General features: G+C 49.4%; 2 protein-coding genes across 4 annotated transcripts in view; both read left to right on the top strand.

Moving 5' to 3' along the window:
• NSMCE2 (NSE2 (MMS21) homolog, SMC5-SMC6 complex SUMO ligase) overlaps nucleotides 1–6,971 on the top strand; it is a 127,194-nt gene extending 120,223 nt beyond the window's left edge. For 2 of the 3 annotated variants that reach the window (XM_072328939.1, XM_072328937.1), the window contains exons 6-7: nucleotides 159–265; nucleotides 4,769–5,162. In XM_072328939.1, the coding sequence (XP_072185040.1) occupies nucleotides 159–265; nucleotides 4,769–4,883 (222 nt within the window). In that variant the 3' untranslated portion in view covers nucleotides 4,884–5,162. Of the gene's footprint in view, nucleotides 1–158; nucleotides 266–4,768 lie in introns of all 3 variants that reach the window. The other variant, XM_072328938.1, reaches the window with a different exon arrangement.
• A 3,167-nt stretch (nucleotides 6,972–10,138) lies between these two features.
• TRIB1 (tribbles pseudokinase 1) lies at nucleotides 10,139–16,682 on the top strand. The gene is made up of 3 exons (XM_072330326.1): nucleotides 10,139–12,308; nucleotides 12,607–12,899; nucleotides 14,422–16,682. The coding sequence occupies exons 1-3, from the start codon at nucleotides 11,952–11,954 to the stop codon at nucleotides 14,888–14,890; spliced, it is 1,119 nt and encodes a 372-aa protein (XP_072186427.1). The 5' UTR covers nucleotides 10,139–11,951; the 3' UTR covers nucleotides 14,891–16,682.
• The last annotated feature ends 1,531 nt before the right edge of the window (nucleotides 16,683–18,213 follow it).

Raw genomic sequence — 18,213 nt, 5'->3', positions numbered from 1 at the left:
TAGCAGGGCAGTTTCCTATGCAGGATCTGACCCCATAACTTCAGTGCAACACCATGCATGAGTGGCAAAAAGACTTCCTGCTGTTTTACATGAGTTTTGTAAGAAGCTCTTTCAGTGGACATTCTCAGTTTCTTTAAGATAAACCTTATTGATTACAGATGGAAATGAAGAAGCCAGTTCGAAACAAAGTCTGTGGGCATTCCTATGAAGAAGATGCCATTCTAAAAATCATCCAGAATCGAAAGCAGCAGAAGAAGAAAGTCCGGTAAGCTATCAGGAATGTGTGGAAAAGCTATTTGCTTTGCTGTGTAAGTGGAATTTTACTCCACTTGTTCTAGGAAATGTATTTGGATTGGCAAGGCTACAGGAAGTAATACCTCAGCGTCTGCCCAAGTCACAGTCTCCTCATTAGTACAGCACATGAAGGATTTTTTCTTTAATGAAAACAATGTGCAAGGAAGTATTGAGGAAGTGTGTGGGGAAGTTACAGCTACTCATGGTACCTGCACAGCAGAATAAAAGATTGTGTATAGATGTGAACAACAAAAAGAAACTTCAGCTTCATAAGGTTTGGTTGCTCGCTGCAGTCCTGCTGCTTATTTAGCAAGCCTTAATGTTAATGAAAAATTAAATGGCCCTGCTGTGCAGCCTCTTCTGCAGTTAGGTTCCAGTACAGATAGCAATGAGAAGCATTAAAATTCAGCCTTCTGAGTAGTACAGAATATAAGAATGACCAGAAAGAACTGTAGGCTTACTACTACAATGCAGTAAAATGATTCTTAGTCTGCAGCACCAAAGCAGCTTGCTGCTTTCCATGTAGGATGTATTTTGTAGAGTGAAAACATGTAGAAGTTGAATTATTGAACCTGAAATTCTTCCTGATATGTTTCAAATTTTGAATTGTTTTGACTTTTTGAAAAACAAAACAAAAGGAAGAGGGGCTCAAAGGCTCTTCAGAACAAATTTAGAGGGCATGTTTTGTCATCACAGAATCACAGAATCGTAGGGGTTGGAAGGGACCTCCAGAGATCATCGAGTCCAACCCCCCTGCCAAAGCAGGTTCCCTACACCAGGTCGCACAGGTCAGTGTCCAGGCAGGTCTGAATATCTCCAGAGAAGGAAACTTCACAACCCCCCTGGGCAGCCTGTTCCAGTGCTCCGTCACCCTCACCATAAAGAAGTTCTTGCACACATGCAGAACTTCCTATGCTCCAGTTTCTGGCCAGTTCCTTTTGTCCTGTCTCCACACACTGCTGAAAAGAGTCTGGCCTCGCCACTTTGCCCCCCATGACTCAGATATCTATAGATCTGGACCAGGCCCCCTCTCAGTCTTTTTTTCTCAAGGCTAAATAGACCCAGTTCACTTAGCCTTTCTTCACAGGGGAGATGCTCCAGGCCCTTCACCATCTTTGTGGCCCTCTGTTGGACTCTTTCCAAGAGATCCCTGTCTTTTTTGTACTGGGGAGCCCAGAACTGGACACAGTACTGCAGATGTGGCCTTACCAGGGCAGAGTAGAGGGGGAGGATCACCTCCCTTGACCTGCTGGCCACGCTCTTTTTAATGCACCCCAGAATGCCATTGGCCTTTTTGGCCATGAGGGCACACTGGTGGCTCATGGCCAATATGTCATCCACCAGGATGCCCAGGCCCCTCTCAGCAGAGCTCCTCTTCAGCAGGTCATTCCCCAACTTGTACTGGTGGATGCAATTATTTCTCCCTAGAATATCCTCCCATCCTTAACCATCACTATTAATGTCTGTTTTCATGCCAGATAAGCAGAATTTCATGCTTTTGTGTTGATGACCTCATGGAAACTTACAAGTTGTGAACTTTCAAATAAATGTGCAGTTGCTCAGGAAGATCTGTAGAGACTAGCAACCTGATTTCTCCACAGATAAAGCCACAGTTGGCTCACTTCCTCTATCTATAGCTCTTGTGTTTCTGTCAGACTTTACACACTCTGCCACATGGATACAAAGTGGGGCAGAACTTCTTCCTGGCTGCAAGAAAGCACCACTACAAAATGAGTCATCCATTGTGATGGCTCTCAGTGGCTTACTGTACTCTGGCCACTACCTTGAAGAACAAGGGGGAAGCAGCCTGTCTTAGCACATTATGAGGGCTATGGAAAAAAGGTAGAGGGTATGCAATATGCTGTGGATGGTAACAAACCAGGAACACTTGAGGGACAGGAATGTGGCTAGAAGAAAGAGGAAGAGTTGGGAAATAGCTCACAAGTTGGAGACAAGAGAGTAAGAGTTCTAGAGGATGGGAACAGGCTAGGAAAGGGCTCAGCAGCCTAAAGCACTACACAAAACACCTCCTGACTCAGCGGGAAGATCCTGTTGACACCTCTGGCTTACCCTGTCCTCTGTGCAATAAGTAACCCAATGAACCTCACCATCGTTGAATCTTTGTTCAGTCACATCAGCTTTGTCAAATCACTGCTTTATACCAATAAGCCACATTGCTGCTTCTCTCTTCCAAGCAAAAAGAGATTTCCATCTGCAACAAATGGAAAAACATGGCAGCTGAGACTGCTCTGGTGGATCCGAGTAGTTTCATCACTGCTGATAAAACTGATGGGCTCGTGGAACTGAATTTTGGTTTTCCCTTTTAAGAAATTAATGACTTAGAGGAAATAGGGAGTAAAAAAACATTTTCAAAGCTGTAAAATGCCCAGCTTTAAAAGCAACTTTATACCCAAACTGAAGTTATTTGTGCAGTCTGAATCCTGGTGGATCTTAATCTTGAGTTTTGAACTTGCACCCTTGCCACTTGGACAGCGGTTATTGCAACATGCTAGGAAAGTAAAAACACAGCACTAACCAGGTTTCAATATAACTAGATTGAGAAGGATTGCCTGGTTTTCTCTGCCCAGTCTCACCGATCTGCTGTAATTTTAACCTTTCTCAAGAAAATGCTGTCAGTCTTTGAAAAACCATATTCTGCATCGTGGGTTCCTCATTCTGGAACCTGCTGAGTTTGTGTTACTCAACATTACCCAGCTTTATTCAAGTAGGAGCAGGTATCCTGAAAGAGCACAGTGCTGGCTAGGGGAGTCCTTACTGTCTTTACTCATAAATCAGGGCCAATGCTCATTGCAGAGCTATAGAAGCAGCTATCTTCTCACACATATTGTATGCAGTGTTTGTAGCCTCACCTCGAGTACTGTGATCAGGTTTGGGTACCTCAATAGAGAAGGGACACTGAGGTGCTGGAGCAGGTCCAAAGAAGGGCAACAAGGCTTGTGAAGGGCTTGGAGAATATGCCCTGTGAGGAGAGACTGAAGGAGCTGGGGCTGTTTAGTCTGGGGAAAAGGAGGCTGAAAGGACACCAGTATCTGAAAGGTGCTTACAGTGAGAGTGGGGCTGGTCTCTTCTCACTGGAGACAGGATGAGGGGAAATGGCCTCAAGTTGTACTATGGGAAGTTTAGGTTGGATATCAGGAAACGCTTCTTTACAGAAAGGGTTGTTAAGCACTGGAATAGGCTCCCCAGGGAGGTGGTTGAGTCACCATCCCCGGTAGTGTTTAAAAGCCATTTGGATATGGCATCATTTAGCAAAGGGTTGTTAGTTAGGGTACTATGGTTAGGTTGTGGTTGCACTTGATGATCTTTAAGGTCTTTTCCAACCTGAGCAATTCTATGATTCTGTGACTCCACGTCCTTGGTGCATTTGGCAGTCCTTCAGCTGACACACACACTCAGCCACTAGCTGTGTGTTGCTGGACTCGGCCACAGAAGACTTGAGGCAATCCTGATATATCACAGTTTGCTCACTATTTTCCATTGCCTGGAAGGACACGCTAACACTTCATGCTTAGAGATAATGTTGGAAGCTTTCTAAGCACTAGTTATTCATTAATCTGTTAAGTTATTGCTCTTATAATGTGATAAATGGGAAAACTGAGACACAGAGCAATTAAGTGACTTACCCATGACACACACAGCAGGCAGCTGGCAAGTCTGGAATAAAAGCTATGAGTACTGAATACAAATAAGTTCAGCACCTGAGACAAAAGTTATTCCTAAGAAGGAAAAAACAGATCAGAAAAGATGTAATTTCTGATGACAGGTACCATCTGTGAATGTTTGGACCGCTGCTGAAGGGGAATGACCTCTGCTCCCTGAATATTTTTCACCCTGTTATCTTTCTCTGATTGTTTCAAGTAGTTGTAAGCCATTTTGTATCGGATCTTCATTTAGTGGCTGTTCGTTTGACCCCATCTCTCCTTTCTCTGCTTCCTGAGTTCATAACAGGACAGGTACATTTTCACACTGACTGGATGTTCCAGTGATTCACTAGTCAGCTTCTGCAGGCCTCACTGAATCTATTTATTTCCCTGTAAGTTAATTTCCCTATTTATCTATCAGTGAGGATTATACCACTGCACTGCAGAGTAATGGGGTAAGAGGTAGTTACCTGCAGTTTACAGAGGACTTCAAAGATAGAAGGCAATATAGCAGGACTTCTGTGCAGTGTTAGTATCATTACCAAAGCTGTGTACAGGGAACAAGGGAGCAATCTACAGGTGAGAGGCTCCGTCTGTGCATTCCTTCCTTCAGCTGTTGATTCCCACCCATTTAGATAAATGGATTTATTTTTCCTCACAGAGTGCTGGTGAAGAGGAAAAGAGGTAACGGGGAGCTGACTGAGTGTGAATCCCAGATAAACACAATAAAGCAGCAGATGTTATGTAAAAAGCCTGTGACTGACTAATACAACTCTTCTCACTTACTGGAGTCTCTCTTTTCTTTTTAACAGCTGCCCTAAAATTGGCTGTAGCCACGATGATGTAAAAGGATCAGATCTTGTGCCAGATGAAGCACTTAAAAGAGCGATTGACAGTCAGAATAAACAGAGCTGGTCAACGCTGTAGAAGTCGGCTGGATGTGCCGCTGCCACAAAGAAAATTTGTTATTAGAGGTCTTGTGAGATAAGCTGCTGATTGTAAGCAGGTTGCGTAACGGATTGTTATTGAAAGTGTTTCGTTTATAGGCAAAGTTGAAGGTCTCCGTTTTAACTGAAAACATTTTTTCATCTGCCAAATATGAGGAATTCCAGGTTATCTTGTTAGCTTTTTTCTTCCTTTCCACTTCTTGAAATTGTAAATGTTGCGTTTGTTAAATAAAATGTGGCTTTCAGCCTTTAACTTCCCAAGTCAGCAAGTTAACTTTTTCAGCATAGTAAAGGGGGGGATTCTGCCAGCATTAAATTGTGAGTGCTTTGATCAGTATTGCAGGCCAATGTTACTGTCTCTAACTGCTGAGAATACTGAGTCAGGCACTCCCACCAGGATATAGCCAGGTTATATACCCTGCTTAGGAGTGCTTCCCTGCTTCAATACAAACCACAGGAATCTTTGTAAGAACAGTAAGTGCTGCACATCTGTACCTTGTATACGGACACAGCACCTTACCACGCACCTTAAAGGATCTTTGCCTTGTTCTTAAAATTATTGAAAGCTCTGCACTAACTTAGACTTTCCTCCTATGATATAAACTTCATTTCTCTGCACATTTGGGTACAAATCCAAGGAAGGATGTAAACTTTGCGACACTCAGTAGTTACTCCCTGAATTGATCTGTGAGTGTCTATCAGGTAGGACAATGGGTATATGCATCACAAACAGCCGCTGGTAAAAAGAGCTGCCTTGGTGGTCAGCTGGCAATTTTCTTATATTTGAAAATACAGGATTCTTTGAGCTTTGGGATCCTCAGTGGGTTGGATATTTCCTAAATCATTTTTCTTAATGTACGAGCTGATGTTTAGTACAAAATATAGCCAGGGTACCCAAATGTTAGGCTTTTCATTCTGGCTTGCTGTTTGCCAACAGCTTTTGCTTTATTAGACCATTATTAACCCCAATTGCACTTGAGTGCAAACCGCTTCATGCTGAAATTATTTTGTAATTGAAGAATGTTAATCTGCAAGCTGATTTCATAGCTAAAAAAAAAAAGGGGGGGGGGTGGAAACTGGGGCATTATTATCATTATTATTTGCACTGAGCTTTTGTGTTCAAAACACTTCATGAGAATTAGCTGGGTAATTTTCATGTGGTGTAACCCCAAACGTCTGTCTTCTCAAGACTCAGTAGTGATCAGAAAAGAGATTTGAGAGCAGTTGAGCACTGTGCGCTTTTTTGTCCGCTTAGGTGTGAAAATCAAATCCCCCTTAAGACATCTCAGGTCAGAGGCTGTTCAGGAGACATGTTACTGATTTTCAGAGATGTGATAGAGTTAAATACCACAGGAGGGGAGGTTAAGTGTTGTTTGTCTTAAAAGTGGTGATGGTGGTGGTGGAGGGATCCCTGTGTTGTATCTTTTTCTTTCATCTCTAAGCTTGTGGTTGAGTTTTCTCTGACATCATTTATAAGCAGAACGCTCAGAAACAGAAAGCCGTGTGAAACGTTGGTTCAGCAATCTCTGCAGGGGTGCATTAGTATTGCCCTCACGGATCTAATTCAGTCTCCTTACTGGTAATCGGGCTACCAAGTCTTCAGATTCAAAGATGTATCTCACATTCAATGGGTGCAGTTTCACACCTCAAATTTAGTTCATGTGGGTGCCTGGATGCTTCGAATAATACATAACATTATAAATGCTAAGTTATGCCAGACTAATTCATACCTTTAAGCTGGTGCCATGATGATGGCAAAATACTTGATCTTCCTTTCCTCCTTTGCTGCTGCCTGGTTGGGGTGGCTGTACTCACTGACAGCTCATTGCTGCTTCATTGGGCTTTGTGTCACAGCTGTGACCTCACTGTTCCCACATGTCGCATGTCCCGTCTAAACTCTGCTCTGGATAGAAGTAGCTTGCAAGAGTTAAAGAGTAAAAATAAGTGTCTGTGATGAATAGGCTGATCAGTATGACTCACAGAAGTGGAAACAACAGCAGTTAATGCTCGAATCTTAATCTGTTTTGGCTATAAGATATCGTATGCAAACAGGCATATGTTAACAGTTCACAGAGTAATTTGTGTCTCATTGCTTGACGTCAGAAAATTTGCAATGTTTAAGGAAAGGAACTCATAGGTGAGGCTTTTTTCTGTTCCATGAGGGGTCTTTTACAAATGCTGCAAGCCTACGTGGAGTTGGTGAAGGTGTGACACTGAAACTTGGTGAGAACCTGTCTCTGCCAGAGAAGTTCCATGTAGTATTGTGATTGAAGGAATGTCTGATCAAACACATAAAATGCAGTAGGGATCTATATGTAAAGTGTTCAGTGGTGCCCTGGGGCACGAATCATTAGCACAGCTCTCACTGGAACAGATTTTCCATCTTAAAAGTAGAGACTCCCTCTGTTTTCCAATCAGTGGAGCCACAAAGTATAAAAGAAGAACTAATCAGGCCGGCATCTCATGGAAGATTTAGCACACTTGTGCTAAAAGGGGCATGCACTGCTCTGAATCAAGGGTACATTCATCATTGCTGCTCTTGAGCTGTGATCTTATTCATTCTAGAAGAATCACAAAGACTGGGCTAAGTCAGTGCTCCCTTGAGAAACACCCGGAGCAAGAGCAGGGGCTGGAGGAAGTGAGATCGATGACTCAACAGCGAGGCCAACACACTGCCTTATTTTAGACAATGTCCTCTTGGATATACTCATGTTTCCTCATGAGTGGCTGATGACAAAGGTCTCACCTACCTGTGGTCACAAGTACCTCATGACGTTTTTCTCAAGAATAGCTCCAGCACTGTGGCTGAAACTAGTGCAGAATTCACCGTGGAACAAGATTAACTCTCAGTGTGATTTCAAGTGAGTGTTAATCTCTGCCTTCCCTAGAAATCTCCCTGCATGGATCTGAGATGCAGCGCGGCCCATCAGCCTGGCACTAATGACAGTGCTCTGTTACGTAGTAAACATTCACCTGGAAAATGTGTTTCCTGGAGTGGAAAATTCCTCCTTGCTGCAGCCAAAGCATTAAACCGAGGGCACCTCATCACACATAGAGCGAAACCGTCGGTCATCCAGGAGTATTTTTAACAGAGAAAGTTCTGACTGCAAACAGTGGTTCCGAATCTTCCATAAGCAGTGTTCTATTTCCTGGCCCCAGAGGATTTACTGCTCATCCATGCCATTTAAACACGTGATACGCTCACAGCAGTGCCCAGACGGAAACTCTGTGTGTGCATGCCAGTGGCCAGCAAGTGAGAGAAGGAAGAATATCCCCTGGATTGCTGAGCAGCTGAAGTGCTGGGATGTGTGTAAGCGGTACCCATGGATTTGCTCAGCCTTTTCCTGCTCAAGTAAGCTCAGCAGCACAGCAGGACTGCACCAACAGATGTACAGACGTGTGTGTTTTATTGTTTCAAAACACCGCACACAAGGCAGCAGCAGGGTGGAGGTGGCTGTGCCTCGCTCGGTTCTTCTGCACTTAGTCCAGACCCGAGGACAGAGCTTGAAAGCATGCGCATGAATTGAATTGCATGGGAAGCTTACCAAAGGAAGTGTTTGCTTGTAAACAGCATGAATAGGATCCTCTCTGACCGCAGGGGAAGCGGAGAGCCGCTCATTCACTGCCCGCTTGTGCAATCGGCTTCTGAAGTAAGAACGGGGCTTGAGGTTTAAGACCTGAACCTTCACACATCTCCAAGCAACAGAAACAGCCTTCATGCTCTTTGGTCTGTAAGGGGACAAAGTCAGGAGATGCTGCTCATGGGACTCCTTGGGTTTGATAACAACGGGCTTGTCAAAAGGGAATTATGTAGATATCCCAGCAACAGCAGCCCTCAGACAGGCCTGCGGGAGGGCTCAAGGAGAGGCATCTGAACACCATCACACTGCAGTCCCTTTGATGTCACTGCACTCTTGTCATGTGTTTGATATCTCAGCACTGAATCCACACTGAATGTCGCAGTGTGTAAGGCTGATGGTAGCATTACCACAGGTGGGATTTCTGCCACAAAACGGGACTTTAGTTCTTTACCAGCTGAGCACACAACTTGGAGCCCTTTCTGAGCTGGGGGGTTCTGTACAGCAGCTCTGCAGCAGACCATGTGTTGAATGCTGGGTTTACGCTGCTGGCATTAAGTCCTGCAGTTGTGTAAATGTCATTAGAGGTCTTGAAATAGCTCTTAATGTGATGGTATTTATTTTTCTGATAGTTTAATATTTGCCTGATCGTTTAATATTCACTCAAGTACTGGTGTGTCATGCATCTTCCGATAACTAACACAATGACATTAATTTCTTCCCATAGCAAGCAGCCGGTTTATTTATAACTGGCCCAATCCAACAGAGTCCCTCTGCGTATCCCACGAGACACACTGAGAGAAAACCAGACCTGTCCCAGGCACTGGGGAAGTGTGGAGATGGTTACACAATTCCCATTGCCGCTGGCTGCTCCAGTTACAGAGATAAAAGGTCAGAGAAGTGGAGCAGTGGAGACAGATAACTCTGCACATCACAGCGAGAGCAGCTGAGCTCACAGTGTGGGCACTGCCAAGCCTAAGACAGATGCTGGAATGCCATGGGAGAAAAGTTCCTTAAGTAACACAGGAATGGAATGACAGTGCCCAAAGTTCCCTTAGGGAGCACTTCAAACCGCTTTAGGACCTGGGAGGTGCTCATCACAAACCTCTCCTGTTTTCTGCACGGGTTCATAACACAACCCGGCTCGTGTGCTCGTGTGCCCCCTCCCTGGAAGCACTCAAGGCCAGGCTGGATGGGGTTTTGAGCAGCCTGGTCTAGAGGGAGGTGTCCCTGCCTATAGCAGGGGGTTGGCATGAAATGACCTTAAAGGTCCCTTCCAACCCAAACCATTCTCTGATTCTTGTTCCACTCTGCAGCACGTTGAAAGGAATTTGGTGATGGTGAGTCCGTATGTGGACCTTTTCCTTGCGATCCATACCTAAACAATCAGAGTGAGAATAAGGTACAGGGTGTTATTTGGTTATAACAAACTTTGCTGCCATGTGTGTATGCATGACATTCATGTCACGAGTATCTAAAAGCATTTTAAAAGAGGGTGCTGGGCTGGTTCAGCCTGGAGAAGAAAAAGATCTGGGGAGATGTCACTGCGGCCTTCTGGTACTTGAGGGGAGCTTACCAGCAGAAGGGAAGCAAGACCTCTTACAAGGTCAAGCAGTGATAGGACAAGGACGAATGGCTTTAAATGAACATCACGGAACCGCTGAGGTCAGAAAAGACCACCAAGCCCCTTGTCCCGTGCTACAAAGATGGAGGCATACGTGAAATGTATGCAGTTGCAAATACGGAACTTGAAGATCTGATCATGTCTCTTTGCCAGAGTTTCCTAATCCCTCTTACCAGAGAGAAATATCCCTCACTGAGCGACTCCATGCAGAAAAAATGGCACCTACTGATGACGCTTCTGCAGACCAAGCAGTGGGTGCGAGCACAGCGGGGCAGTGGGTGCTGTGGGTCAGCAGTGGTGACAACGGGTCACTTTGCTGGTGCAGATGCGGCATGGAGGCTCTTGTTCATCGCTGGTGAAAATGCACAGCAGATGGTTGTGAAATGTGCTGAAAAAGCACGTTCTGTAGCCGAGAATTAGCTCTATTGCGCAGCGTTACTGTGCTCTTTGTAGCTGTTGTAGTTGCAGTGGAAATAGGAGGCATGAATTCTGGAGCAACTTACATATATGCAACCGAAGACGATCCCTCCTCATTCAGCACGGCCCAGGTGAGCCAAAAGGTTCTGGTCCAACCATCGGCCCACCCCCACCACGGCCACTAACCACGTCCCTCCGTGCCACATCCATTTGCTTCTTGGACACCTGCAGGGATGGGACTCCCCACCCCCCGGCAGGCTGAGCCATTGCATGACCAGAAGAAAGGGACAGCGGGGCACAGCTGGGCGCCCTTCTGGGGACACCTGTACAGAAGCACTGATGGGACGCAGCCTTCCAGGAGAGGAAACACGAAGCAGAAATGCTGATGGCTCTGCGTGCGTGCTTTGCCTATAAGGGGAACAAAATACAACGGCGCGTTCCGAGCTGCAGTGAATCGCTTAGAAAAAATCTGCAGACGTTCTTCGAATTGTTTGGTACAGGGAAAAAATAAAGGGGGGGGCAAAGAAAGGAAAATGCAGCCCCTGGGATATCCCTTTATGGCATATGCATTTTGTGTTTGAACGCATTACTGGCCCTGCTATGCCGTGAGTCAGCCCGCTGCACGGCTTCACGCGTTTCTTAAAATACACGGAGAGCGCTGACGGCGGCGCCGGGCGCTGCCCGCGGGAGCTGGGGCGGACGGGCGGGCACCCCGCGGCACGGGGAAACCTCAGCGCCGAGCTCCGAAACGGGCACCGATGTGAACCGAAAAGCCGGCCGTGCTTCCTCCCGAGGCGCTAACGCTGCAGCTCCACGCGCCGTTTTCGCTTTGCTGCCCGTTTCTCTCTCGCTTTCCTCCCGCTCGGCGGCTCCCCGCACTGCAGCTGCCCCTCGCCGGCTGCCGGGGACGCGTTTTCACGCGGGGTTGAGCGACACAAGGAACCTCGCGGCGACGGGGCCGGGCTCCGCTTTTCGCTGTCACCCGTGGGAGCACCGCGGGGCCGCCGGAACTCCGCAGCCGGGCTCGGGGTCGGCCCGGAGCGGCGGGCGGGGCTGGGAGCATCGCACGGCGAAGCTCGGGGGCACGGCGGGGCGGGCGGAGAGCGGGGCGGAGCGGAGCGGGGCCGGGCCGAGCTCCCTCCTCCCACTTCCCCGTGCGTCAGGGCCGGGAGGAGGAGGAGAATCCAGCTTCTTTTTTTTTTTTTTGCCTTTTTTTTTTTTAAAGCCTCCAACTACTTTAGCGCGGAGTCGGCAGCAGATGGTGGACACGGCCCGGGGCTGCGGCGGGGACAGCGAGGGGATGCGCCAGCCGCGCTCCGCCCGCCCTTAGCCCCCGGCCCCGCTTCTTCTTCTCCTTCACCTCTTCCTCCACCATCACCTCTTCCTCCTCCTCCTCTTCTTCCTCTCCCCGCTCCGCTCCGCGCCCCCCATGAGCCGCCCCGCGCCGCCGCCGCCCCGCCGCGCCGCCGCGCTCCTCCTGCCGGCAGCCCGCTGCCGCAGCGCCCCGGCCAAGCGGCTCCCGCCGCTGCACGACGGCCCCGCCGAGGAGGCTCCGGCCGCCAAGTGCCCGCGCCTGGCCGAGTGCCCCGGCGGAACCCCGGACTGCCTGAGCGCCCCCGGCTCGCCCTGCGCGCCCGCCTCGCCCTCGGCCGGCGGAGGAGCGGCGGGGAATGTGGGCACGGCGGGGCCCAGCCTGATCGCCTCCTACCTGCTGCTGCCGCTGGCCGAGCGCGAGCAGGTGTCCCGAGCGCTGAGCGTCAGCTCCGGCCGGGAGCTCCGCTGCAAGGTGAGCGCTGGGCGTCCCGGGGCCGGTCGGCGGGCGGTGTGGGCTCGGAGGGGGGAAGCGGGGGGGGACTGTGAGAGGGGACGAAAAGCTTTGGGGCGGTTTGTGGTTTCCGTCGGCTCGGCTTTTGCTCCCCGTCGTCCGTGCGGAACGAACGGCGGAGCCGCGGGGAGGCTCTCGGTGCCGCTCCCGAGCGCCCTGGCGCTCCTCCATTCCCGGCATTGTTTGGAAAGAGTCGCTAGACGCGATTCCGCTTCCAACGCCCTCGAGAACGAACGCTGTGCTCATTTCCTTTGTACAGGTGTTCCCTCTCAAACACTACCAGGACAAGATCCGGCCCTACGTCCAGCTGCCCTCGCACCGCAACATCACCGGCGTGGTGGAGGTGATCCTCGGGGACACCAAGGCCTACGTCTTCTTTGAGAAGGACTTTGGGGACATGCACTCCTACGTGCGGAGCTGTAAGAGGCTGAGGGAGGAGGAGGCCGCCCGGCTCTTCCGGCAGATTGTGGCGGCCGTCGCTCACTGCCACCAGTCGGCCATCGTGCTCGGAGACCTCAAGCTCAGGAAGTTCGTCTTCTCCAACGAAGAGAGGTGAGCGGCTGTCACCGGGCGGGGGGGGAAGCCTCGTTCAGAAGAGCATCCCAAGAACAGGGCGGGCCTGTGCCCCATGTGTGCAGTGGGGCACCCGCTGGCTGTGGTTGGGTCTTGGCTGAGGGAACGGAGGGAGCTCTCCATCAGCCTCCCCTCTTCCAGCAGAAGTTCAGTGAGATCCGCCGGTAGTCATGGGGCGGCGGTTGGGTCTTGGTGATGATGTTTTGGGGCCAAATGGATGAAGGGATGGGATGTGGAGGGAATGAGGACAGCACAGTGCTGCTCAGCAACTCCGCGTTGGTGGTAGTGCTTCTGCTGCTCCATGGGTATGGGCATGCATGGCACAGAGGGCGGTCCGTGGTTAAATGTCCCATGGGGGAAAAACTGGTAGAACTTAACCTAAAGCCTGAGTTATGGCAAGGTGGTTCCAGCTTCCCCCATCTGCTGGCACGCTGCTGGGATCAGCTTCTAAATCTAGACCGGGGTGAAGCATTCAGTGTCTCCCTGGAGAGCTGGCTGCTCTGTGCCCTGCGCTGCACGTGGCAGAGCTGGGAGTGCAGTGCCAGCCCCGGGAACTGACCCTGAGTGGCTGCTGTGCTGTAGGAAGCTCAGAAAATGGGTACAGGCTGCAATGGGGTCGTGCTTAATGCGACGAAACGGAAGGAACCGCTGCGTTTGTGTTTGGTTTTCTGTTTTAACTGCTTTTATGGGATATCAGTTGTGAAGGTGATAAGACGACGAACCAGAACTGCACCACTTAAACAGAAACAGCCGTATGTTGACATGCAAAGAAAGTAATTCCTTTGAAGGAAACTATTGCAGCTTTTCCCGCCCCTAGTGAGATGAAACATTTGTTGAAATGTTACATTGCACACAGCCTGGCTCGTTTGGAAACTGGCATTGCACAGGCGAGTGTCATGTGCATTGCGTTTGGCAAGAAGAGGGTTAAGCAATGGCAGGCGGGCGCTGGGGCTCACCAGCACAGGTGCAGTTTCAGTGCTCCCGCGGCCAATCCCGGGCCCACGGTTCGCATTGAGTCACATTTTCCGTTTACAGAACCGATGGGTATTTTGCATTGCAGCGGGAGGTCACGCCGAGGACAGGCTGCAGTTAGCACATCCCTGCGGCACGTGAGCCGTGGCTGCTGGTGGGAAGCTCCCGGTTCGCCACTACCGGGAGCAGGGCACCACCTGGAAAGGCAAAAGGGAGAAAATAGGGATTGAGCAAGCTGGTGAGCGCTGAGAGTGCAGAACAACCAGGCTTTGTGTTGTGAAAATGAATGCTGGGATGGCAGCAGGAGCCTCGCCAGCGTTCCTCGAGAGCCCAGCACTTGCTGTCAGCCCAGCAAACGAGCGTGCGTGTAGCTGCACTTGGGGCTGGGATCAGCGTCCCTGGTGCGAATTAGGAAGTTGTTGCCTCTCCTTTGCTGATGCGTGGAAGGGAGCGGTGGTCGCTGCGCAGAGCAGTTGATCTTGCTGCCCCGTGTTTCTAACCCGTGGCTTCTCCTTGTTGCTCCCTGCAGGACGCAGCTGAGGCTGGAGAGCCTGGAGGACACGCACATCATCAAGGGCGAGGACGACGCGCTGTCGGATAAGCACGGCTGTCCTGCCTACGTCAGCCCTGAGATCCTCAACACGACGGGGACGTACTCGGGGAAGTCGGCCGACGTGTGGAGTTTGGGAGTGATGCTGTACACCCTGCTCGTGGGCCGCTATCCCTTCCACGACTCGGACCCTAGCACCCTGTTTTCCAAAATCCGCCGCGGACAGTTCTGTATTCCCGACCACGTTTCCCCAAAAGCCCGATGCCTCATCCGCAGCCTCCTGCGGCGGGAGCCCTCCGAAAGACTCACGGCCCCCGAGATCCTGCTCCATCCCTGGTTCGAGGCGGTGCTGGAGCCGGGATATACAGACCAGGAGACAGGGACTTCCGATCAGATTGTTCCAGAATACCATGGAGACAATGACGATATCAGTTCCTTCTTCTGCTAACCCCGATATCTCAAGAACCTCGCCGTTCTCACCTCTGGCATCTCCGTAGGGTTTCGTTATTTTATTTTTCCACGTTACAGACTCAAAGCATCTTAAAGTGCCAGTATGGTCAGAAAAGTGACCTTGTTTCAGATGAACGTCGACCTGCAGATCTCTGCTGTGAGCGCACACAGAGGCTCGATGCTCGCCCTGCCGGCAGCGTGGTCCTGCTGCCTGGAGGAGCCGCGTGGCTCTGCTCCTGCCTCCCGCATCCTCTGCCCTTCCCTGCTGCGTTTTGGCTGCAGAGTCTTATTGCTGGCGATGGGAGAGATGCGGAGCCAGCCCTTGGCTTCCCCCTTTGCCCCAGGTTGTATGGACAGTGATGTGCAGTGGGTGGGGGGCACAGGGCGTATCTCTAACTGAGCAAATCTGACAAATTAGGTATTTTTGTGGGTTTTTGTTTTTTTTTTGTTTTTTCCCTTCATTTGTTTTTAAAGTTGGGGGAATTGACTCGGTGTCTTGCAAAGCAGTTTTCTGAATGTAAGTGCACTTTAGTGAGGGAAGGAGGTCTTCATCAGCACATCCAGCTGCCTGCTCGTTGCTCCAATCAGCCCTATTTCCATAGGGGTGAAGCTATCAGATCCTCCCCTAAGAGAGATCCCTGCTGTGATCACTGCCGGGACCCTTCTGACATGGTTGTGGTGGGGGGGAACATAGCTGATCTCCAGCTGGATCCCCTCCGATGCCATTTGCTGAATGCAGAATCATTTCAAATAGCCTTCAGCCTCGAGTTACCGCGGCGTGTCCTGTGCGACTTCATGCCCTCAGCAGGCTGGTCAGGCAGCGGGTCTCAGCTCCCAGTGCCAAAACGTATCCATTTCCCCAAGCATAACACTATCAGGAGGGCACCTTCCCTTGGACAGCAGTAAGGGGCATCTTGTACAGTATATGTAAACATGTTCGCGTCTTCCTACAGGCTCAGTTCTTCTTCCCCCCCTTGCTCCTAGAAAGTCAGTCTTAAGAATAAAATCTCTGTACGCCCTTAAGTTGATTATTCAGGTATGTTGTTGGCCTGTGCCTACCTTTGGGTTTGTTTTTTAACCCCCCTCTCCCCCCCTCGTACAATTTTGTTCATTTGTTTTGCATGATTATTCATAGTCTTTCCAGTGTGTGTGGATACCAAACAGACCTGGATCATTAGCTCCCCAGGCTGGGGGTAAGTAAAGCTTAGCCCTGCCTCAGATTCCTCTATTCCAAACCTTGTGCCCAGTGGCTCACACAGAGATGGCCATCTGCATTAGGGAGAGCACAGTGCCCGACGGGTGTGAGGTGGGCAATGGGGTCATCCCTGGGGTGGTCTGGCATTGAGCTGCCGGCGCGTTGCGGGAATACCATGTATACCTCATGGACTGTGTACTTTGTACATAACTTACGTGTGGGGGGGTCGTTTTGTTGTTGTTGGGCTTTTTTATGTTTCGTTCCATTGTACTTTGTTTGTCCTAATAAGAGGTGTCAAAGAGCAATTTAATGTGAATTATTGTTGGCAATACTAACTTGACAGAATCATGAGCATTAAGAGCAGGGCACTACAGCTCTCCGTTGCACTAAACCTCTCATGATTGCTTGACATTTGTATCTGTGATACAGTTTAACCCTTCTCTGAAAAAAGAACAGTGAATTTGTATATATTGATAGAAAAATCTGCTAGAAAAGCTGAAAACACTATGATGTCCAACTTGTAAATATGTAGATACCTGTGGAAACCTGGATGATAAAGTCTGACTTGTAGAAAGTTTTAATAAACTTGGTTTCATAATGTTTGCTCCCATGCCTGGTGGTGTCTCAGGGCGAATGTTGGGCTTGGCCTCAGCACATCAGCTTATGGCTGTTGTCTGCAGGTGGCCCATCGCCCCCTGGTTAAATCTGCATGGAGGTGAGAGGGGATGGGGGATGCTGTTCCCAAACTTTGGGACTGGGGATGTGGAAAGGACATGAGCTCTCCCTACAGTTACGTGGGGCAGGGTGTCTTGATTGGTAAGGGTGGGGAAGAGAAGTGGCTCTGCTTTGGAAGAGTCAGTCTGGTTTAACCATTGGGTTTCAGCTGCCCAGCTGAAGTCACCCTGCTGCCTTTCAGCCTGTGCATTCTTTTACAACTAGGTGCAGATGGCAGTGAAGGGCTGTCCTGCACCTGGCCATGGGATGCACAACCCAGTGGAAAATTGGGTCTCAGGTGTCTCCAAGGGAGCAGCTCTGAGGGCACTGGTGGGGCTGGAACTGGGCTCCGGCGCTGCCGGTAGAAGCACAGAAGCTGCCCTGTGCTCCTGTTAAAAATGAGCTGAAAGCTGACAGAGCTGCTGTGCTTTGTGGCTGGGAGCGAGGCTTATAAATAGCAGCAGTATCAAGGTTAGAGAATGTGCTTTCCTGAAAGAGCTCGAGCCACCCTTGTAATCCACCCCGAGCAGTGAGATCATCGCTTGCAAGTACAGAAGAGGAGGAAGAGAGGCTTGGCTTTTATTTATACTTTGCCTCATGTTTAACTTTGTCCTTTTGCTTGAAATCTGTTCACCAGAGCAACTGCTTCCAGGCAGGTCTTGGAGCCAGAGTGGCTTTGAGAAAGGCTCTGCTCTTAGAAAGCGAGCTGAGAGCAAGGCGAGGGGATGGGAGCTGGTCAGTGACAAAGAACGGTGCGATGGCTGTAATTAGGTGCCTTGCCTCCCACTCTGACAAACCAGCAATCTGTGCAGTAAGCGTATTTTCTTAGAGCTCTCTGAGTGAATGTCAGACACCAAAATATCTCGAGTTACTTGACTGATGTTATTCTTGCAAGAGTTGTAAAAATACATGCGCAGCATCGCCCAGCTGATTGAATTACCGCTGCCCTGCCGTACCTTCAGCCTTGGATCTGAGCCCTGATGCATCCGCTCAGAACAAGTGCAGGGGGTTCATGCTTTGGTGAAACCTTGACAATATCTAAAACATATAAATATATATATATATAAAGATTTTTTTGCCTATAATGAAGTCGCCCTCAGTAGGTGAATGAATAGATCACCCCATGACTTTATTTCACATGAGCGACACCGTAGAGCAATTAAAATAAATGGCAAATGGTAGTAACATCTGCAAACAGCCTCTGTGTTGCTTTAGGGATTATAATGCAACATCCGTTTGTACAGCAGAATAAATTGCTATTGCTTCGTAACCTCGTCGTTTGTACTACTGTATACACAGTTTCAGAGCATGTTGAAAGACCAGCATATTAAGTGATTAAACTCTGATGGTGGGTGTGAGAACTTTGATTTATGCAATGCATACATTTCTTCTCGAGTCATAATTTGTCTATT

Source organism: Excalfactoria chinensis, chromosome 2 (assembly GCF_039878825.1).
Source record: "Excalfactoria chinensis isolate bCotChi1 chromosome 2, bCotChi1.hap2, whole genome shotgun sequence".
In the NCBI taxonomy this organism is placed as follows: Eukaryota; Metazoa; Chordata; class Aves; order Galliformes; family Phasianidae; genus Excalfactoria; species Excalfactoria chinensis.
This window is presented reverse-complemented; position numbering and strand designations above follow the sequence as displayed.

What these genes read in the sequence shown, in the direction of transcription:
- TRIB1 (XM_072330326.1), top strand. Translation starts at nt 11,952, where the DNA reads ATGAGCCGCCCCGCGCCGCCGCCGCCCCGCCGCGCCGCCGCGCTCCTC. An exon ending in GCCGGGAGCTCCGCTGCAAG is followed by an intron (nt 12,309 to 12,606) that starts GTGAGCGCTGGG and finishes TCCTTTGTACAG; the next exon opens with GTGTTCCCTCTCAAACACTA. An exon ending in GTCTTCTCCAACGAAGAGAG is followed by an intron (nt 12,900 to 14,421) that starts GTGAGCGGCTGT and finishes TGCTCCCTGCAG; the next exon opens with GACGCAGCTGAGGCTGGAGA.